Source organism: Dromiciops gliroides, chromosome 2 (genome assembly GCF_019393635.1).
Source record: "Dromiciops gliroides isolate mDroGli1 chromosome 2, mDroGli1.pri, whole genome shotgun sequence".
Taxonomy (NCBI): Eukaryota; Metazoa; Chordata; class Mammalia; order Microbiotheria; family Microbiotheriidae; genus Dromiciops; species Dromiciops gliroides.
In genome coordinates this window covers 302,417,872-302,442,212 of record NC_057862.1, presented here as the reverse complement: position 1 = coordinate 302,442,212, position 24,341 = coordinate 302,417,872, and the positions used below count along the sequence as shown (strand labels likewise).

The 24,341-nt window shown below is 34.0% G+C and overlaps 1 protein-coding gene across 5 annotated transcripts in view; it reads left to right on the top strand.

Annotated features, from left to right (window-relative positions):
• VRK1 (VRK serine/threonine kinase 1) overlaps positions 1-21,584 on the top strand; it is a 367,797-nt gene extending 346,213 nt beyond the window's left edge. For all 5 annotated transcript variants that reach the window (XM_043989848.1, XM_043989850.1, XM_043989849.1 and 2 more), the window contains 2 exons: positions 12,210-12,300; positions 20,998-21,584. In XM_043989848.1, the coding sequence (XP_043845783.1) occupies positions 12,210-12,300; positions 20,998-21,029 (123 nt within the window). In that variant the 3' untranslated portion in view covers positions 21,030-21,584. The remainder of the gene's footprint in view (positions 1-12,209; positions 12,301-20,997) is intronic.
• Positions 21,585-24,341: the final 2,757 nt, after the last annotated feature.

Genomic DNA, 24,341 nt, shown 5'->3' with positions numbered 1-24,341 from the left:
CTTTTAAATCCTTCCTTTTGCTGCAATTTTTCCATTGGCTTGAGAGATGAACTGTCTGGTATTGGAGTTGACTAAGAATATAGTGTCTATTTCATTAGAACAAGAGGATGAAAAGAATGTGAGGTGAAGAAATCTAGAATGAAAGAAAGTTTAAAGAATGAACAGGGGTTCTAGAGAGCACACTTGGAAGATGGGGTCAGAGGGGGTAAGAACTGTGGAAGGCTAGAGCTAAATATAAAAGTGCAAGTTCAAGAAGAGGTGATGGGTTGATGAGCTTTTGTTCTTATTTAATGATAATACTGAGTCTTAGGGACATGCCTATGAGATGCAGCCAGAATAACAAACACTTGACTCCCAATCTGAATGCTTAGAAGCACAGGCCCTTTAACATCTTTAGTGGCGTTCTGGGCTGAGACTGACTCAGGGTGTTCCTTAGGTTCAATATTGGAACAAAATGAAAGTTACAAAAAGGAATTTACTTAGGACAACAGTCTCCAATAAGGATTGTTATTTAGAACTCCTCACGGTGCTTCAGCTGAATGACGTTGCCTTGCCTGAGTTGCTCACTGTGATCTAGCATGTAAGCATCAGTGTTCCTAGATATCCTCTTGGCTGCTTTTTTTAATTACAAATTTATTTTCAAATCATGTAACAAAACAAGCATTTTCATAACAGTATAATAAAAAAAAAGATTGTCACATATGAAGCTGCAAATCCACCATATACAACTTGCTATTTCTTTTAAATATGTAATAAAGTTGTCATATAATATTTTCCCCTCCCCCCTTGCCCTAGAGATGACTATCATTAGACAAAGCAAGTGTATAAATATACACACATATACATACATACATACCTATATACATACATACAAAACAAGCATATACATATAAAATGGGTATATAGCTCTCTATATGTATTCATGTATATGTGTGTCTGTATACACATACACTTACATATATGTAAAATTAATTGACACATACTTCTATTTATCAGTTCTTTCTCTGGATGCAGATAACACCTTTCTTCATGTGTCCTTTAATTTTAATTTGTGTATTTATGATTGTCAAAATGACTTAGTTACTCAGTCGTTCTTAAAAATAATATTGCTGTTAATGTATACAACGTTTCCTTGGTTCTGCTCACTTCATGCAAGTCTTGCCATGCCTTTCTAAGATCATTGAGCTCATTGTTCCTTATAGTATAGTAGTATTCATTAACACCATACACCACAACTTGTTCTATTGCTATTCTTATTCTGTTACTATTTGTAAATTTTCCTCTATCTTATTTTTACTCACCATTTTCTTTCTCAGCCTCTCATTTTACCCTGTTCCTGCTGCCTTATCTTTTCCCCATCCCCTCTCACATCCCCTCAATTTCAATCCACATACCCCTATAAAAGTTCCTCCTTCACTCTCCCCCAGTTTTCTCTCTACATGTTCTACACTCTTCAAATGTATACATTGTTTCCTCTTCAACCCAGATAAGAGTAAGGTTCCAACACTACCAGCCCTCTACCCCCATTTGCTTCTTCTTCTGTATTAGTTCTTCCTTTCATGCCCCATTTTTTTTTACTTTATATATTTATTTTTTAAAGGCAAACAATATTTAAACAACTTTAAATATAGTTTCAACAGAAATACTCCAACAATAGCAGCAATGGTCTCATAATGTGTTTTCACATTCAAACACTTGCTGGGATCATCTGAGTTCTTTGATTTAAAAAAAAAAACTTTATTGGTACACATCTTTCTTATCTGCTATGTAATATACAATCTCTTGTGGAAAAATTAACTTTTCAGTATCTATGTTAGGAATTTCAAACCCAAATTCATCCTTCATGGCCATTATAATTTCTACTTGGTCCAAGCCCAGGCCTTTCATGAAGTAGGAAGATACTGAAAGCTTTTCTGGATCAATCTTATCATATAGTTTCAAGACATAGAGGACACGGTCCTTATTGCTCTCCAATGTCAGAGGGGCCATGTCACTATGTTGGTGGCTCAACTGTAGGAATATCCCAGAAACCCACATGTGTGCAGGGACAGGAACTGCCACAGCTGCCTGCTGCCGCCACCTCACTGCCAGGACCAAGCCCAGTGAGTGGCTGCATCAAGGCAAACACTGGTGGCACCAAGGCAGGTCTGGACACAAGTGGAGAGCTCATGCCCCATTTTTATAATATTAATTGTTCCCTTTTACCTTTCCTTACCCAACTTTGGTTATATTACTTTTGCATCTTTTATATTGAATTTTCCATTGAGTTCTGGTCTTTTTGTTACAAATACCTGAAAGTCTTTTAGTTTGTCAAATGTCCATATTTTTTCATTTAGGATTATACTCAATTTTGCTGAGTAAGTCATTGTTGGATACAACCCCAGCTCTTTTGCTCCCTCAAATATAATGTTCCAAAACCTATGGTCTTTTAGAATAGAAGCTGCTAGGTCTTGTGAAGTCTTGACTGTATTTCTGCAGAATTTAAATTGTTTTTTGTTGTTGTTGCTTGCAATATTTTTTCCTTAAACTGGGTGTTTTGAAACTTGGCCATGACATTCCTGTAAGTTTTCCTTCTGGGATGTCTTTTAGGTGGTAAATAGTAGAGTTTTTTTCTATTCCTACTTTGTCCTCTTGTTCTAGAACATCAAGGCAATTCTCTAGTTTTATTATTTCTTGGTGTCTTAAAATGTCATTTGATTTTTCTTGCCCAATTCTAGTTTTTGAGGAGTTATTTTCTTAAGATTTTTGGACCTCTTTTTCCAATTGGTTAACTTTCTTTTAGAATTTTATAATTGCTTTTATTTTTTTTCCTAATTTTTCTCAATCTCTTGATTTTTGAATTCTCTTTTAAATTCGTTGAAGAACTCATCTTAGGTTTGTGACCTTTTGACATTACTCTTTGGGGTTCAAATGCCCTTTTTTTACCTCACTATCTTCCTCTGAATATGAACCCAATCTTCTTTTACACCAAAGTAGCTATCTACTTTCTTTTTCCTTTGCTTACTCATGTTTATTTTTATTTTGTTTTATTTTATTCTTAGCAGCTGCTTATTATAATTAAGTTTTAATCCTGAATTGTGAGTAATGTTGCCCTAGGCCTCAAGTACCTTATAAATATTGTCTCATTTGATCTTCACAACAACCCCAGGAGCGTAGGTAGGGACAAGAAACTCAGTTCACCATTTAAAGAGAGAGAGAGAGAGGGAGAGAGAGAGAGAGAGAGTGTGTGTGTGTGTGTGTGTGTGTGTGTGTGTGTGTGTGTGTGTGTGTACAGTTATAGATATATACATATTAACCATTAATCTGGATTGGTTTTGGAAGAAATACATGTCTGTCTTGAGGCAGTTAGGTGGCATTACAGATAGAATATTTTACTCTTGGAGTCAGAACGACCTCAGTTTGAGACACTTAACTAGCTTTGTGACCATAGACAAGTCACTTAACCTCTCTCAAGTTGCCCTCATCTGTAAAATAAGGATGAGTTGATATCCCCACAGGGTTGTTCTAAGTATCAAATAAAGTACTGTATAAACTTTAAAATGCTGTATTAATGTTAGCTATTATTACCTGAAACAACTGACAGTCTGTAAAGAAAATTTGGTTTTCATGTTTGTTTTTAGAAATATTGTCTTTCTCAATTTCCAGTTTTACAGTTTTCAAAGGTTTGTGGGCTTTTTTTCTCCCTTTTAAAATCTACATAGAGCTCCCTAGGAAACTTTACAGTGTAGAGTTTATAATAGGATGTTCACCCTTTCAATTTTACATTATTGCTGAGCATTTGTATAGTACTATATATTTTACCAAGTACTTTACACTTATTTATTCTTTATAGCAACTTTGACATAAATCATTTCACACAGGAGGAAGCCAAAACTCAAGAGAGGTTAAGTGACTTTCCTAGGGCCACACACCCAGTTAATTATTATTATGCATTTAGATAGCATCTTTCCTCTGAGGAGCTCATTGTATTTCAAATCTCCTGAAAAAGGAAATAAATATAGAGTTTTAAGGACAATTATAAGTGTAACAGAGTCATTGTACCTTTAGACCCTTCCCCTTCTACCTCCTCTATCAGATTGTTCACACAATCTTGCCACCTTTCTCACTAATCTTAAAACTCTGCATAATCTACTAGCTCATTTCCTGCCACCTGTGAACATGCTCAGGTTTTTCTCTTAGGCTGTCATCCTGTATTTCTGATTTCCTTTCCAAATTCTTAGAAAAAGCTGTTTGCACTCATTGCATTCACTTTTTTCTGTCACTCACTCCTCTATACCTTATAATTTGGCATTTGTTCTTATCACTTGACTAAAATTACTTCGAAGATGGTCTACAACAGCAACTCTCCCTAAAGTTATCAGTGGTATCTTAATTACTTTCACCCTCTCAATCTTAGTCCTTCTTATTCTGCCTGGATACTTTCTCTTCTCTGGGTTTTCATGACACTGCTATCACCTGATTCTCCTACCTCTTTGACCATTCCTTCTTAGTCTTCTTTACTATACCATCAGTTATAAATCGAGCCCTAATTGTGGCCCTGATTCTCTGTCCTGGGTGCTTTTTTCCTCTGGGTTTATAGATCTAGACCTAGGAAGGGCCTTAGAGATAAAATTGAGCCTCAGTACTTAAATGATATTCTTAGGGTAAAACAGTATCTAAGATAGGATTCGATCCCTGATCTTCCTGACTCTAATTCTGGTGCTATATATATACTACTCTATAGTGCATCTCTTCTTCCTATTCTCACACTTTCATCGATCTTATACGCTCCCTGGGGTTCAGTGTCATCTCTCCGCACATAGATTGTACATAGTCAGCCTTAGCCTCTTTCCCAAGTTCTGTTTCTTCACCATCTGCCTGTTAGACACTTCCCACATCTCATGATCATCTCAAACTGAACAGGTCCACAACTACTCAACTACTCCACCTCCTTTAAAACTTCCCTGTTTCCTGTCAATAGTATCGCATCAGTGGTGTACAGAATTAAAGGAAACTTGAAGTAACATAACTGTTTAGTAATAAACCACTTAACAACATCATTAAACAGATTATGCTATACTGTCAATTCAAGATAGTTTACATTTGCCTAAAAGTATTTTCATGACTATGGAACAACATTACCTGGCTGCCAGCCAGTGGGGAGTTGTCCCATGATAACATTCCGACAGAGCCTACAAGTTATAGACCTATGTTTTTAATTCACACTTATTCCAATAAACAATTATTTTGGTGATGTTTCCAGATAGGGTAATGGAAGTAGCACAAATGATTGAAATTCACAGATAGTGTAAAACCTCCAGTTTAAATATTATTTCTTTCTATTCTACCATCAGGATTTTTGTGAGAATTGTTAACAAGAAGCAAAATTGAATAATTTGAATTTTGCTGCTTCTTTCTCCTTATAATCTCTTGTGGAGGTAGAAAGGAGTAAAATTGTCTAAAAGGAAGAGAGCAGAAAAGAGAGCTTTAAGTGAAAAATTGACAAAAAGACTCCTGAGTAATCTAGAATTGACCACTTAATACTATTTTATGGAAATTGGATCTTCATGCTAAAGTGGAATTCCATATTGGATAGGCCTACTTGAGTGTCATCCAGTGACATAGGAACTGCCATTGCTTGGTCTGAATAAGCCTTTGTGAAACCCATATTCACTTAAACATATAATAAATGGTGGTCAAATTTTTGTTGAATGAATGAATTTAGAACATTGAAAGAAAACTACATGTTGACCTACTGAAGTGGGAGTTGGTAATATTTGAATTTATGAATATGCATAATACAGTAGAAAAGACTTTGGTCTATGGGAATTTATTGTGATTTGGGGACCCTGCCTTTGGGCTGAGATTAAAAAGCCTTAGGCCCTCAGGGTTTTTCTCTGTGTAAGCAGAGCTGCCCCTCCCCCTCTGCTTCAGCACTGAGCTAAGAAGCCCTGACAGGCCCCTGGCGCAGCCCACCTGGAGGTCCTGGGCATGCTAAAGGGGCCACGGGCCCCTTGAGCCCTGGGTGTGGTGCACACAGCTCACTCTGGCCCCCTGGCCGTGGTGCTAGCCAGCGAATTAGCTTGGGGGGGGGCGGGGCTCAGGGAGCCCAAGGTTTGAGGGGAGAGAAGGGATATATAATCTGAGATGCTAGAGACGCAGGGGGGGGGGTGGCTACAATAAAGAAAGGAGGTTCACAGGAGGTCAGTGAGAGAGGACGTGCTTGGAGGGTCATTGTGACAGTACAGAAAGGGGGATTCACTAAGGAGACGGTGGCTACAGTAAAGAAAGGGGGTTTGCAACAGGACAGGGGCTTTTCGGGGGTCACTACGGTGCAGAGAGGGAAGTTAGACAGAAAAGGGGAATGCTAGAAGGTTGGTTGGCACGGAGATGCAGGAGGACGCTAAGAAAGTTCCAGGTGTGGCAAACAGGAAGCGCAAACGTCAGCGGCCAGCACACCCATAGGCGAGAGGTGGCAGAAAGTTTAAAAGGATGACAGGTCGTATTTTAATTTTGTTATCCTTGTTTCTATATTTAACTCTTAAGTTTATTCATCTAAATAAACCCCATATTTGCTTTAATTAAAAGAGGCATTTTAATCCTTTTTTTTCTTATCAGTCTGAGAGACAGTGGGAGAAGAAACAGGCCCTTGCAGACTGGCTTAGGAAATTAATAGCAGTCAGATAGCCAAACATTCAAAAGTCCACAGATTAAGGCCCAAGTTAAGTTAAAAATATTCTTACAGGTCTTAGATTTAGGAGGCCTAGGTTCAAATCCTTGCTTCTGCCATTTACTATCTGTATAGTGTATTGCAAAAGTACATAACTCAAAACCGCACTAAGACTTTTGGGACACCTCCTTTTGGGTCTTTGTTTCCTCATCTATAAAATAAAGAGATAGGATTAGATGATCCTTAAGATCTCTTCCTGCTATGATGTTTAAGCTACATGTTATTTTTTGAAGAACTCAGATTACCTTATTTTAAAGCATCTTATTTAGAAGGTATTAGGTGATATAAACCCTGAGGGTTACTATCCAAGAAAGGCTTCCATTTTGTGCCTGTATTTTGGTTCCATAGTATAAGATTGCCACGGATCCAAATCTGGAAGGGCCTCAGATACCATCAGGTCCAACATCTTCATTTTGTGGTTGAGGAAACTAAAGTTGGGAGAGCTTGAATGACTTGCCTGAGGCCACACAAATATCATGAGGCAGGCTCTGGACCAGGTCCTCTGGGCTCCACAGCCAGAGCTTTTCATTGAGATAATACTTTTCTACTCAGATATTATTGATCTAAAAAAGATTTCTCTGGCAATGTCAGACAATGGGTATGTGTTATTGCAGAAAATTTTTTTTTCTGATTTTCTTGTTTTGGGCCTTTCCATCAAAGCTTATTTAAAAGAGTAAGCCTTTTCAATTAAAATATTTTTATTTCCTTACTTCATCCCCTTTGCCCCCTTTTCATTTCTTAATTATATCTTTTATGACTTTTTTCTTAAAATATGTCTGCAATTACATAATGTCCAGTTAAATAATATGTCACTTTTGAGGAACTTTGGGCTATGTCTTCTAAGCGCATTCTGTTTCTTGAAACTACAGTATGTATACAGTATTATGTAGTACTCTAACCATTTCCCTTACTAGTAGCATCATTTTTAAAAATTACAAAATTTGTTTTTAAAAAATACTAAGAAGTGGGGGGCAGCTAGGTGGCGCAGTGGATAAAGCACTGGCCCTGGATTCAGGAGGACCTGAGTTCAAATCCGACCTCAGACACTTGACACTTACTAGCTGTGTGACCCTGGGCAAGTCATTTAACCCCCATTGCCCCGCCAAAAAAAACCAAAACTAAAAAGTCATACACAGAGGCAGCATAGTCTAGTAGAAGGAAATCTGGACTAAAAATAAAGAGCTCTGGGTTCTAGTTCCTATACTATTTCTAATTGTTATAGCAAGAAATTAAACCATGGTTTCTTGGCCTGTAAAATGGGATTTTACTTTCATCTACCTACCTTACAGTCTTTTTATAGGAGAAATGAGATAGCTCTTGTTTTATTTCCTTGGAAGATGAGTACGTATGAATTCAGACTATAATAATTTTCATTTAATTCAAGAACACATCAAGTTGCCAATTAATGCATTAATTTGTACAGTGAATTTAAGGGGCTCTAACTTATACATACATAAGCAAAAAACCAAAGCTAATCTATGCACTTTTTCTATTTGTATTCAGAGCTAATTATCTAGGTCTCAATACCTGAAATATATTTGAAAACTTGAGGTTAAAAAACTAAGGAAGTACATAAATTGAGGGTAGGAGGAAGAGACTCTTCTACCAATTTTGAAATATTACTCTCCTTTGCTTTTTTGGGAGAGTTGGGGTTATGTGAAGACTGGTCTTTCCCCAATTTACAAAATCATAGACAGTTCTGGGGATGCAATGTTCAGTTAAAAACAGGAAGAAAAATAGGAATTACTCCTGAATTTGGGGGGACAACTAAAAGTTAATAAAGGCATTTTAATCTTTTTTTTCTTATCAGTCTGAGAGGCAGTGGGAGAAGAAACAGGCCCTTGCAGACTGGCTTAGGAAATTAATAGCAGTCAGATAGCCAAACATTCAAAAGTCCACAGATTAAGGCCCAAGTTAAGTTAAAAATATTCTTACAGGTCTTAGATATTACTATTTATTTTGTCGGCAATTATCCTTTGTAATAAATAACTTTAAAAACTCATTTCTAATCTTCACTTTTGTAAATTTTAAAAGGCTCTTTTCAACTTAATTCTATTAGTATGAATGTTTTTCTCTTTTCTGTGCATCATCTTCCCTTATTTCCTCTCTACCATAAGCCATTTTTACACACTTTTCCTTGGTTAAAATGTCTTTTTCCTCAGACTTTATACAATATAAACTGTCTTTCCATTTCCTTTCTTTCCCAAGTCTGAGTAGAAGCTCATAAACATTGAGACAGCCCAATAATGTATCTGTTGATCTCTAATGTTGAATTTTTAGAAACAAATAAATGGGAACCCTACTTTTCCTTTATACACATGAGGATTTTTATTATTCTCTTTTCAGTTAAAAGCAACTTTGACTGGATTTAACTCCTTTCAGTCAGATGTTCATACTCTTAGTAAGCCATCCTTCTAAATGCAACTAACTAAATTTGCCTTCCTACTTCCTCATTGAAAATGGGGAAACTGCAATTTAACCAAATTTTAGTTCAGCACAATCTGACAATTCCTAAAAATGTAGTACTATAGCAGGCATCCAAACAGATAGTTCCAAAACATCTTTATTTGAAGTTTCAGAAGTGGTAAAACAGATTTTTTAAATATGGAGGTTAATTTGATTTTTTTGTCTTTGTTTATTTTTAGTTTTTTTTTCTTTAGTGTATATAATACAACATTTAGCTATACTTTTCAAATACAAAAGAACAAATAGACTATAGTCTGAGTCCAGCCACACCAGACTTAAATTGTGTCCTTGTAAAAGACATTTAACTCCCAAGTACCTCAGTTTCTTTTCCTGTACAAAGGAAAATAGAATACCTACTAGGTGATGCCTGAGACAGTTGAGAAATAATGTGGCATAACACTTTTAGGTCATCAGAAGAAATGATAAGTCATAGAATCTTTATTTGGCATTGTACTCAGATCTATGTTAAGCCTGTATTTCATACTGTGTACTGATGGTAATACTGATAAAAAATACTGATATTAAATTTACAAGTTTTTTTAAACTTTAACCAGAGAAACCAATAATCAAAACTTCCTGCATAAAGAAAAGTTGGGAATAAGATACATATGTGAAATGTGGATTAGTAGAATTCATTGAATTTTACCTGACATATACAGCTTAAAATACATGTGTTTCCTTTGTTGGATAAATGATGTCTGGTTTCCATTACCATGTTATTCACCTGCATCAGGATGAATAAAGCTACATTTTTATTAAATAAACTTGAAAACAAGGTGGATGTATTATGCACTTGTGTAGAATTTATTGGATAACGTTTTTTTGGTGATGAGTATTTAAAATCTGCCCTGTTACAACCTGGAGAAATGTATTCTCTCCTGTGTGGAAAGCAATATAGTGCTGAAATATTCCTCCTTAATTTTGATCGGAATGAACAAAAGTGTCTGTGTTTATTCCTGCCTAATGCATCACAAATCTGCTGACATGCTAACCTTGGAGTCTTGGCTGGCGTTAATCAGGCCTGTGCACCGGCAGGAAAGATGTACCTAATGCACTCCATCAGTGCAGTTTGCATATGGAAGTTCTCACAGGGGAGCTGCCCTGTGCCAGCTGAGGGTTACCTGCCCACTGCAGTTATTGTATGTAATTATCGAACCAATCTGTTCAGCCCAGCAGGGTTTAGATGGTAATCATGAAGCAACACTTTGGAAAAAGAAAGATGTAAGGCACTCTCCCCTTCTCTCATCAGTTATGTGAAGTTCTAACCACTCTTAAAGCTATTTTAGTAAAGTAATACCTCTGTATACAGAGCTATTAAATGAATGCCACTTGAAGTTTTTTAAGGCTTATTCAAGTTGTTATTTTTGCATTTGTCCTTTTTTTTTTTTTTGAAACATTACACATACATACATAACATAACATACATACATACATACATATACTTCTGTTTGTATTTTAATCTTTCCATAGCTACCTTAAGAATATTTTTGAAACAGTTGGATTAATTGTAATACACCAGATAATAACAGTTCTGTTCATTTGAAGGTTTTAAGATAATGTGGCTCAAATAGAGTTCAGCTTTCCCATGTAGTTCTCTTTGGAATAGAACCCATGGTTGCCATTAGGAAAAATAACAATGTGCTGTCAGCAGGTGTTAGACTTTTTTTTTTTAATAGCTGTACAAAAATGGCCTGAAGCAAAAAAAAAAAAGATTCAGATAAAGTTTAACTTAATGTTAATTGCTAGAAAATATAAATGAGGACATTTGTTATACCCTGGGATAGTGAGATTTTGTGTGTATTGAATTATTTACCAAATGATATAAATGGACAAGGTTACTATGAAAACTAGGGATAGCATGGGTATAAAATTTGGAATTTTAGATTTAAAATTTACATTGAAAAATCTAAACTAAGAGGTTTTTGAAACTTCTATGATTCTTATACCTACTTAATTCAAAAAGAATAAATGCAAGACACTAAATGAACCAAGTAATACAAATGTTGCAGGAGCAGGAATAGAAAAGAATGAAAACAGAATGTCTAAATTAGCTACTGACTATATGAATCTACTGGAAGAAAGAATAGAAGATAGCAAAAGATTTAAAGATCAAACCCATTTTGAGAATTTAGGAGCAAACCTGTTTCTTTAAACCTAAATAAACCAATAAGTTATTCTGTGAGGAAAACATTAAGGCTTGTTCTTCAAGCTTAGCAGAGTTCTATTGATATATAACAAAAATCTTAAAGTTACCATTTGGAGGCTTATCCAAGTCCTCCTGACTACTAATGCCTTCCCTCTAAGATTGTTTTCCATCTACTCAGTTTATATCTTGTTCATACATAATTCTTTGAATGTTGTCCCCCTTTTTAGAATGTGAATTCCTTGACAACAGAAACCTGGTTTTTGCCTTTCTTTTTATCCCCAGAACTCGTCATAATGCCTGATACATATAGTAAACACTTTATAAATGATTTTTAATTTATAGAATTCTTCCACTAATTCTGTTTAAGCAGTCATTGGCATTTTGTGATAGATGAGACAAGTCAGTGCATAATATTTTTGTATAAAAAGTGATCTCTTCTCCCAGGTGTAAAATAAAGTTAATAAAAAGTTAACAGTTTTTTTAAAAAAGTATTTTTTTAACTACAGTATTTTAAAAAGAGATGCAATGTATGTGGTTTCTTATGTAATCTGAGGCTAATCACATTCTCTTTCTAAGTCAGTTTCCTGAACTGTAAAATCAATATAGTAATATTTTATTACGTATTTATATTCTGTTTGCTTTGTATGGTAGTACAATCCTTTATTCATAGTAAATACTTAAAATGCTAAATGAATGAATGATTCTGATATATAAATGTGAAGTACGCTCTTATACTGGTAAGATAATGTGGATAAGGAATTAGAGATGTGATTATAATATGCTTTCAATAAGCTATATGTACTATTTATATTACTCTAATGTGGCAAATTTGTCCATTTATTCACCTATGCCAGACCAATAGCCATTTCTTGTTTTTTTTTATATTAGAAACGAAAGAAAGAGGTAGAGGAAACCACAGAATCCAGGGCCGAAGATATGGAAATCTCACATCGAAATATATTGGAAGGATCTCAGACTCGTAAGTTAAACACAGACTTCCTTTGCTTCTTCCATACATGACACTTGGATTTTCTCATCATGGACAAGTATTGAAAGCATATGTTTATGTGAGAGTATATACTTTTTATTCTCTAATTGCTTGCCATTAAAGTAATTTTCTGAGTAAAAACACTAAATATTTATAGCATTTTGTAATTTTCAAAATGCATTCCCATGCAGTATCTCATCTAATCCTACAATAACTATTTGGTTTAGATAGGGTAAGTATTTTCTCCATTTTATACTTGAGGAAGCAGTCTTCCTTTCTTCTCCTTTACAGCTCATGAGTTCTATCAACATATTTGTCATTACTTTGAATTGTTACATTTAAAACATCAGTTTTGTAAGGTATCTCAAAAAGTATTCTTAGAGCTACAATTGAAGCAAATTTTACATAAGACTCCATATATGTTCATATGGTCAAATTAATGATTTATCCATTCATAGATGTTTTGTAGGAAGACATGGTAATTGCTTGCTCTTCTGAAACCTTGCCTATACCCTGAACATTATCCCTAACTTTTCATTCACAACCAGTCTCTCATTTGTTACCTAATCCTTTTGTACTTTTAAATAGTCATTTAAATGTGAGATATATCTCATAGAGAGTATATTTAGCTATCACTACGGAGGGTAAAGGTAAGGTGGGTAAACATCCCCTCTTGACATCCTGTTGCTATCTTCCACCTTTCCACTGTTCTTTTCCTCCCTTGTCTTGTTCATTTTGCTGTTAGAAAGTGATGCGTTCCAAGGATCACTACATCAAGCAAAATCTCAGCCAGCGGCTAGCAGCAGCAGCTAGCAGCAACAACTACAACAGTGAGTGGAAGAAGAATTTAGGAGTAGTAATAAAGAGAAGAATATTCATTTTTAAATACCTTAAATTTTGGTATAAGTGACAGTTTGAATTTAGGCTAGCCCCACGAGTATTGTAGTAGAGTTCATATTTAAGGTTTGAAATTAATTCAGAACTGTATAGGAAAACTCACATGGTTATTCTTAACTATACTTATACATATGCACATCTGTTTTACATACAAAGTAAATTAGGAACATTTTTATTTAATTGAAAATTCAGTTGTAATAGCAGGATTTTATGTTTTTTTCTTTACTAAAGAAATGGTAATGGTATGGGGAAAAGAATAGGAATAAATGCTTCTGAAGTCAGGAAGCAAATCAGATATTTCATATTAGAAATTTGAAAATGGTTGAAATAATTCTGAGTTGAAAAGGTTTAACCAAATTCTTCCTTATGCAAATCAGTGCTTTGGTTTGTCGCATCTAAATGTCCATTTTTTCCTCGGTAGCTTCTTTTCTCTGAAATAGCAGACTAGTTAAAATAATCTGATATCCAAGTTTTCATTAACCAAAGAAGCTTCAACTGAGATGGCACAGTGATGGCAGCTCCATAAGAGGGATGTTCTGAGGAGAGATTAACTTTGCATAGAGAACACTTCCATTTTGTTTTGCTTTATACGTAATAAAATTTAGTTTGTGTTTTGAGGCTTCCACATTTAGTGTCACAAAAGTATTTTCAAGAGTATAGTCACCTCCTCCAGTAGTTCCAGAAATGTTAGTTTCTTCATTAACAATTTTATTTTCAATCACAGTTTATAGTTTATAATATGGTAGGAGATTTTGCTCACCATGGGATCTTTTAAAATGCTATACAAGGCAAAATGGGAGCAGCTTTCTTTTAATATCTATTTAGACCATTTAAAAATATGTATTATTTCCCTGATATACCTAAACTCATTTTGAATAGTTGGTGGTCCATTGTGTAAGAAAATATTCTGAAAGCTTTCAAAATGTGTATTGTGCAGGCTTTCACTAAAAAAAGAGAGGAGTATGTGTGTGTGTGTGTGTGTGTGTGTGTGTGTATGAGATTGGATTTGTTCCCAAGAACAAGGTTCTCTAATACTTTTATTTTTTTAAGTGAGACATAATTTTTACCAATTGAAATTTTTTTTTTTGGAGGGGAGTGCAAAAAATGCACTCCCCCAACACAAAATAAACTTTTAAAAATCAAGCATAGTCTATTCACTAGAAGTGCTAATTTTTCAGAATTGTGGTAAAAAATTGGTTAATAACACTATAGTATTCAATATATATGTGTGTGTATATGTTTTTATATGTGTGTGTATGCATGTATATGTCTGTTTCTGTGTGTTTTACTCCCTGTTTTTAAAAATCTTGAACTTTGATGGGGCAGCTAGGTGGTGCAGTGGATAAAGCATCGGCCCTGAATTCAGAAGGACCTGAGTTCAAATTTGGCTTCAGACACTTGACACTTGCTAGCTAGCTGTATGTGACCCTGGGCAAGTCACTTAACCCTCATTGTCCCACAAAAAAAAAAAAGGAAAAGAAGAAATCTTGAACTTTGGGAGCAGAACTAAATAAGGAGATTAATTACACTGTATTTTTGGTGGAACAAAGTTTTCAATTAAAAAAAAATTAAAACAAAATATCAACAAATTTCAACTGTTAATAAATATTTCATAGATTGAAATGTCTTTTGCTTTTTTGAAAAAAGTGATTTTTATATATTTTCTTAATATTTGGAATCCTTTTGTACATTTTATCAGTAATGACTATTAGAAATGATTATATTTTATATATAAGAACAAAAATTAAAATAATTTTTTAAGAAATTCGTAACTTATGCTTTTTGTACCATTTTGTTCATATAACCATTAGAATTGACATTCTGGAAAAATTTTAGATTTTCATACAGGTACCATAAGTCCCCAAGGTAAACTACCCACTACCTAATATTGGTGATGACAAGATATATGACTAGTAATATAGTAAGTAATGAGAGGGATGTTATAAAAATAAGGTATCAATGATTAAGCAAAGTGGAGGCTCCCTATACTGTGGGTTAGGGGCACACATTAAGAATAAAAATATACTGAAGGCACTTTACAAATTGGGAGTTTGCTTTTAATAGAGAAAGCACTAGCAAAATTTCAGGCCTAAATGCAGCCTTAATAATGCATAATGAATGAGTCAAAGAACAAAAAAAAAACAATAACTCTGCATAAAAAAGGGAAACTATAAAAACATACAATATTTATGCAATAAAGCTGAAGTGACCCTCAGGAAAAATATCCTTGAGAACATAAATTAACAAAATAAAAAAGATTAATGAAGCGTATGTTCGATTTTTAAAAGCTAGAAAATAGGCTCAAAACAAACAGAAAAAGGAAATTTGGAAAATTAGAGGGGAGATTAATTGGAAACAAAAAATATAGTTGACCTGATAAAGAAAACTAAAAGCTAGTTCTTTGAAAACACTAACAAAATCTATACTTGTATCTAATTTGCTTAGAAAGAGGATCAAAATCGAATTAGCAACAATTGAACAATGTAAAAATCATAACATACAAGACATATAAGTGATCAGAACCTACTATAACTGTATGTTAGAAACACTAAATTTTTTTTTTTTAAAGAAAGGATTATCTACAAAAATACACAATTGGGGGCAGCTAGGTGTTGCAGTGGATAAAGCACTGGCCTTGGATTCAGGAGGACCTGAGTTCAAATCTGGCCTCAGACACTTGACACTTAACTAGCTGTGTGACCCTGGGCAAGTCACTTAACCCTCATTGTCCCATCAAAAAAAAACAAAACAAACAAACAAACAAAAAATATACACAATTAATACCAAATAGAGATTTTAATCCAGTTTTAGAAAAAGAAGTAAAGGAGCTACCAAAATAGGGAGGAGATCCTGGTCTCCCTGGTTTTTTATATACAAGAGGTTTCTGTCAAGCTTTTATTAATTTTTTTGGGGGGGAGGGGCCAGGACAATGAGGGTTAAGTGACTTGCCCAGGGTCACACAGCTAGTAAATGTCAAGTGTCTGGGGCTGGATTTGAACTCAGGTACTCCTGAATCCAGGGCCAGTGCTGTATCGACTGTGCCACCTACCTGCCCCTCTGTCAAACTTTTAAAGAACAGTTCCTATATGACATCAATTATTTTCAAAAATTAAGAAAGCAAACAACAAAAAAATAGAGTCCTAATACTGAAACCAGGGAAGTATAAAGTAAGGCAAGAACTATAGATTGATAATATTAATAATGATTAAAAATTTAAAATACAGTAAATTACTAAGACATGTATAGGTATATATTCATTATGCTCAAATTGGATTTATAGCAGGCAAGGAAATATGATTAAGTATCAGAAAAACATCATCATTAAAAACAAACCATGATTATATTAACATTTATAGGAAAATAAAAAGAAAAACTAGCAAAATACAACATTCGTTTTTTGCCAAAAAGAAAAGGCAAAACTCGAAACATCCATAGTAAGTAAAATTGGACTAACTGACCTGTAAATTCCTTTCTACCTCTAAATCTTTGGCCCTCTTTTGCAATTTCATTTTTTTTAAATATTAAAGGTAGACACAAGTGAAATAATAAGTAACGGGCTACTTTCATCCCTGATCTAGGAATTTGTATTGTTATGTTCTGTTTTGATTTGATTCAAATAGTTTTTCATCTGTGTGGGAAATTCTCTGCATAGAAACTACCTCTACTAAATGGCAAGTCTTCAGTATCTTAGAAGCTTAAAGAGTTTCCTGGGGCACTGATAGGTTAAATGATTTTCCCAGAGTCCCAGAAATAGGACTTGAAACCAGTATTTCTTATGTTCTGTCTACCACTCCACACTGCCTCATGTGGTGAAATAGATAATGGACATTCTTCCAAATGCTTTTATGTTAGAGAACATTCCAAGCTCTGAGCATTCCCTAACCTGGGACTCATATGAAAAAGTGCCTTTCCTTGAATAAACACTTAATATTTGTTGAATGAATGAATGAATAACTTAATATTAAAACTTTTATTAAGCATCTCCTCTGCATCATGTACTTTGCTAGGTAATAGGGATACAAAAACAAAAATGAAAACTTGACACCAGTTCCTGCTTTTAAGAAGCTTATGGTGAATTAGAAATTTATCAGTAAATGGTTCTATCCTTTTATCTGCCAGGATAATCTTCCTTCCCATAAATTTGGTCATGTTAATTCCACTAATCAAAAATCTTCAGTGACTCCCTAATACGTTTCAAAAAATGTTTAGACTTTTCTGTCTCCTATTTAATCAAGGCCCTCTACAACCTGGCATCACCCTATCTTTCCAACCATATCTAATATTCTTTCCAAAAAAGGCCAGGTTTACCCACCTGCAACCTGGGTTATTGCCAGTTGTTTTGACCTTTGTCTTGTCACTGGACTCCAATGACTGGAGGAGAAATAAAGGCTGATGACTTTGTGTAACTATGCCTAACTCAAATCCAATTTATATACAACTCAAGACATTATTCTCTTGATGTCATAACAGATGAACAACAGTAATAATAAAAAATTTGCATTCTATACAATGGGGAAACTTTAGAAGCTTTCCTATGAATACAGGAGCAAAGCAAAGCAAGTCTACCTCTTATCCCCACTCTATTTGACAGAAATTTTGAAATATTAGCAATAATAAGAAAAAGAAATATAGCAAAGAAGAAATAAATTATCCTTATTTATTAGTAACATGATATTTTACCTAGCAAATCCTAGAAAATCAGCAGAGACTAATTGAGATAATATTTTTTGTAAAGTAGAAAACAAAGCAAACCCAGAGAAATTAATAGCATTTCTAACACAGTAGTATTCTTGTTGTTTTGGGGCAGCTAGGTTGTGCATTGGATAGAGCACTGGCCCTGGAGTCAGAAGAACTTGAGTTCAAATCTCACCTCAGACACGACCTGTATGACTCTGGGTAAATCACTTAACACCAGTTGCCTTAAACATCTGGATCCATCTCCAGTCATCCTGATGTATATCTTGCCACGTGGCTCTAGAGGAGAGAGCGAGGTTGGTGACCTTGCACACCCCTCCCTCACTTAAATCCAATTCAGTGCAAGTCATAACATCAACTCTCTGTCATGGTCCTCTTTGAGAAAGGACAAACAACAACAACAATTGTTGTTGCAAACCTAGGAGAAAAATAATAGAAATGGAAGTCCCATTAAAAATGACTACAAAATGTACAAAACATATGATTGAGTCTACCAAGATACACTCAATACCTATAAAGATATAAATACAAAATACTCCTTAAAGAAATAAAGACTGACTTAAATTAACTAGGGTTATTCAGTACTCTTGGCTGGGTCATGCTAATATGATGCAAATGACAGTACAGACTAAATGAATTTATAGGTTTAGTTCTATATCAAACTACCAATTGGTTACTTAACAGAGCTTGACAAAATAACAACAAAATTTATATAAAGAAAAACCATCTTGAATATCAATGGGAAATAGAAAGTAGATTCAATGAATATACTAGTTAAGGAAGAATCAGTTGAAATCAATTATACTGTTTAATAAACCCAAGAATATAATTTACTTAAGTGAAGAACACCTTATTTGGAAAGACTTGCTAAGAAATTTAGAAAACAATTTGGTAGAACTTAGGTTTATATCAGGGCTTTTAAGCTTCGTTTTTTGTAGTTCTTTTGTTTCTATTTTTATGGACCCCTTTGGAAGTCTGGTGAAGTGTCTATGGACTTGTTCTCATAAAAATGTCTTTAAATGCATAAAATATTGAGGATTAAATGGAAACCAGTTAATGAAATATTTTCATCAAAATTTTTGAAATCAAGTTTCACAGATTCCTAGTTAAGAACTTCTAGTTTAGATCAGTATCTTATGCCATATGACACAGAAAGGTCAAAATAGATATATGACCATATTACAGAAGGAAAGAAGGATAGAGGCAATCAATCACAAAAGATAAAATAGATAATTTCAATTATATGATATTCTAAAGTGTATGCATGAATAAAATGTATATTTCTAGGATAAGAAGGGAAGTAAATGGTTGGGGGAAAGGTCTTTCCATCAAATACTCTTGTTATAACTGAGATATATTGGGAACTGACACAAATATATAAGACCAAAAGCCATTCCCCAATGGATAAGAGATGCAGGGATATGGACAATCAGTTCTTAAAAAGAGAATTGTAAGCTATTTTACAACCATATAAAATATTATTCCAAATACTATTAATAAGAAAAATGCAAATAAAAACAATTTGAGTTTTTAACCTCACATTCAGCAAATTGGCAAAATGACAAAGGATAGAAATTCTGTTTGAATTCTTGTGGAAAGAAACGTACGGTATATATGTAATAGTATCTTTTTTTTTCTTTTTTTGTGGGGCAATGGGGGTTAAGTGACTTGCCCAGGGTCACACAGCTAGTAAGTGTCAAGTGTCTGAAGCTGGATTTGAACTCAGGTCCTCCTGAATCCAGGGCCGGTGCTTTATCCACTGCACCACCTAACTGCTCCTTATGTAATAGTATCTTAATAATATTCATACTAATATATTACTGCCTTGTAAGAAACAATGGATATGATGAATAATACAGATAAGCATTAAAAGTCTTAATTGGAACTGTTACAAAGTAACAGTAGCAGAATCAAGAATATATATTCACACAGTGTTCTCTTCAGAACATAAAAACAGTATTAATTGAATTCTATAAAATCCTAAGGAACTAGATTGGCCCAAATTTATAGATATGAGAATGTGCCTCCCTTCTTTTTGAGATGAGGGTGACTACAGGTTTAGAACACTTCACATTCTATCTTGATTATTGGTTAGTTTTGCAAAACTATTTTTCTTTAAAATAAAAATACATTTTCATTGGGCAAGTCTTTCATGTAGGAAACACTTAATAGCTGATTCTTGTTAGATATATGTCACAGAAGACACATTACTTTTGATTATGGAATACAGAATTTTTTTCATTCTGATAGTTATCTTGTATTAGCAAAATAAGGTGAAAACTTGTTTTATTAACCAGCGTAGTTGATTATGATGATAAGTGTTTATTCACAAGTTTGCTCCTCTAAATCTTATATAGCAACCTGCTTAGCTTAACTGCCCAATTTATTGTAAGAGTAGTTGAGAAGGAACTGTCATTTGAGATTTCTTGCCTGAAAAATACTCTTGGTATCAAATGTGGCTTTCTATCTTAAATGTTCATTGTGGGAGAATCAAATAAATACCTGTGGAAAAGATTTGATCATTTCAAGATGCCCCACATCTTCCCAGTAGAAACAGGGTTTAAGACAGTATATTTAGATTAAAATCCCATGTTCTTCCCATAATATTAATAGTAGCCTCTTACCTAATTCTGAGCTGGTATTTATATTTTGTAGCATTGAATTTTACATTTTGTAATAAATCCTAATTTTAAATAATTCTTCCGTTTTCTTTACCTGTGTAAGTTGGGTATATTTGATGTAGTTCAAATTCCTGGTGAAACTATGAATAGAAAATTGGCTTTTCCTCTCCCTTTCCATCTTTTTCCCCCACTTCTCCCCTTCTTTCCTCATCTGTAAAATAAAGGTAATGATATCTTTTGTGCCTGACTCATAAGGTTGTTGTTAGTATCAAATGAGATAATAATATTCTTAGCATTTTGTAAAACTGAAAAGTGCTTCAGCAGTGTTAGTTATTATTAGTATGAAAATACTTCCTACCCTTCTATGTAGTTTGTATTAATGGTGTAAGAATCTTGTATAAGAATGTAATTTTCTCAAACATTATTGTGGGTTATATTTTGGTTCCTAATTTGTATTTTTCTCTTCTTTTTAAAGGTTCAAGAACCAGAAAGAGAGTCCTGAAGTAGAATGAATACAATAAGCCCATATATGGAATTTGCTTCATTTTTCCTTTTTTTCAATAATGCTTCTTTTCTCCCTTCTTGTGTTGTGTTTAATTTTCATGTGAATCTTGGGAGGAAGGGTGGTGGAAATATTTCTAAATTCTTGTGTCTTTGAAGAGTGTTTAAAGATTTTTATTAAAATAAATATTTCATGTAATTTGTTATGCTTTAAAGTCCCATTTATGAAATGTTTGAATCATATTATCATCATTTAATGCATTTTGTGACATGCTAAAAATGTTTAAATTTCTGAAATAAATGTTAGCAGGTGTTACTTTAAAAAAAAACCTGTATAAGCAATTTGATGCTTTGGAGGCTATACAAGGAAAAATTCTCAACATACTTAGATATATTGGAGAGAAAGTAATGCATTTCACATGCACTTAACTTTTTGATCCAGTGTGTGTTTTTTTTTTCCTTCTCCATGGTAGAGTTAGTTATCTGTGGAATTTTAAAAAGGAGTTTTTTTTTCTTTTACTCTAAAGTTAAGAATTCTTGGGCTTGGGGCGGCTAGGTGGCGCAGGGGATAAAACACCAGCCCTGGATTCAGGAGTACCTGAGTTCAAATCCGGCCTCAGACATTTGACACTTACTAGCTGTGTGACCCTGGGCAAGTCACTTAACCCCCGCTGCCCTTAAAAAAAAAAAAAGAATTCTTGGGCTTTTCAAATGCATATATATATATATTTTTTTTTGTACCCTGAAGTTTATTGTAAATTTGTACCTTTGAAATTACTTAGTAATCAGTGAATAGGTATTTTGTTGAGAGCGTATGACTGTTGTTTAATCATTTTTACTTTTAATATTGTCTTATATGATAATATACAGGTTTCTTGGTATAGTCTAGGTATTAGAAAGTATACTCAACTTACTTCATTTATCTTTATAATATCCTGGTTGAAGGGAGGTGGAGGCAGATATTCATGCAGATTTTGTAAGAGAAACTGATACACTGCAGTGTTAAATGAGCTATGTTTAGTGACAAAAGAAAACCTATCTCTTGAACCCTAGTGTTGTAGTTTAGTTAATGAATAAAAACTGCATTTCTTTTCTTCTATGTAACACCATCATCTTGCCTCAGATATAACTACAGCCTATCAGTCAACCAACGAAGTAGGTTATACAAAGTTATAATAAAGGTTTCCTACATTTGAGGGGAAAAAGGCAATTCTAAACATTACTTCATATATCAATTTATTGTTATATCAGTAAATAGTCAATGGGCATTGATACAGTTCAGTTCCATAAGCCATTTGTTAAGCACTTAATATGTGTACAACACTATGCTAGGTGCTGGCACTCTGGAAGATAGAATAAAGCTATGATGGTAAGAATTCTTGCCCTTGAGGAGCATACAGTGTATTTAGTAAGATAAAGCAGGCATCTAGGTGGTACAGTGGATAGAGGACTAAATCTGGGATCAGGAAGACCTAAGTTCAAATCTAGCCTCAGCCTCTTATTAGCTCTATAACCCTGAATAAGTCACTTAACTTCTGTCTGCCTGACTTTCCTCATCTGTAAAATGGGGATAATATCACCCACTTCTCCAAGTAGTTGTGAGGATCAAACAAGATATATGTCAAATGCTGTCTAAATGCTAGCTATTATTACTAATATACATACAGAAAGTTAAATAATAGTATAAGAAAAGGTATAAAGAGTTACACGATTATTTTTTCAATGAATAGAATATAAATGCTATGGAAGTAGTTCAATGGAGAGAACTCATTGTGAGCTATGGTAACATGATGAAACTTTATTTATTAAGATGTCTTTCTCCTTTGATGGGATAGTTTGTAAGTGGATATGCCCTTTAAGACATCCACAAGAGTTTATATGTCTTTCTTATTGTAGTGCTTATTTACAACTACACTGCTTTATTTTTAATAATTTGGAATTAAACTATTGAATATATATGTACATTAAATGTGTTTGTGTATGTTTAATGAAACTAAAAATGCATTAAGCTGAGATTTTTTAATATATTCAAATAATTGTAACATTTTCCACAAATCCAGTCCATTCTAAATTTTACAGAATTTAGAATTGGGACACAAATCATGATTTCCTGATTTCCATATTTATTGTAATTTTAGGTTTATGAACAGTATTTAGTTTTTATACCAGTCTACTATATCAGATGAATCTTTGCCATTGGTATTTTCATTCTTTAAAATCCTCCCAAAAATCTGTTACGCTCATTTACAAAAATTTTGTTGTTTAATTGTTTTTCAGTCATGTCTCACTCTTCATGACCCTATTTGGTGTTTTCTTAGTAAAGATACAGGAGAAGTTTGCCATTTCCTTTTCCAGCTCATTTTACAGATGTAAATTGAGGCAAATGGGGTTAAGTTACATACCCATGGATACACAGCTATTAAGTGTCTGAGTCCAGATTTGAAAGATCTTCCTTCCTTCAGTCCCAGCACCCTATCCACTGTGCCACCTAGCTGCCCCCATTTACAAAATAGAGAATTATGATTTGGGGGGAGAGCATCACTGTGTTTTGTAGAATGCTAGATTTTAGTCATTGGGAATGCTATGGTCCCAAGTTTATTTGTAACAGCTCTTAAGTTCTGTTTCAAATGCATTGAAGCTTAAAATAGGAGAAAATGTGTGTGGTGTGTATTTTGTGTATGTGCCTTACCCTTTCTATTTTTCAACTTATATAAACATAGTAAAACCTGTTGGTTAAATATTAAGAAAGCAACTTTTTTTGCATATTGTTTTTAACAAATGCAGGCACTTTCTCTGTTACTATGTTGGCAGGACTGTAGGAATTAATGAAACACTAACAGAATTTGCTTATTGTAAACCAATGAACGTTTATTAATTGCCTATGATGTGCAAAGGATTAAACTAGTTGCTAGTGATACAGAAAAAGGTCTCTGCTTTCAAGGTTACATTTTACTGGACACACTCTTTACAGATTTGGAAATACAAGGTCATTTGAGGAGGGAGGACTATTAATAACTGGTAAGAATCAGAAAAAAACCTTCACAGAAGAGATGGAACTTGAGGTAAGCCTTGAAGGAACATTTTAAGCATAAGGGAAGAGTTATGCTGTTACATGGGAAGCAGGAAATAGGAGAATGTTTCAGTTTTGCTAGAATATAGAATGTACAAAAGGGGCTATTGTGGAATAAGTTTGGAAAGGCAGGATCCAGATTGTGGAAGGCCTTAAATTCCAGGTTTGTATTTCCTCCTTTAGATAATAAGAAACCACTAAAGGATTTTGAGCAAAGAATTGACATGGTCAGACATATGCCTTTACAG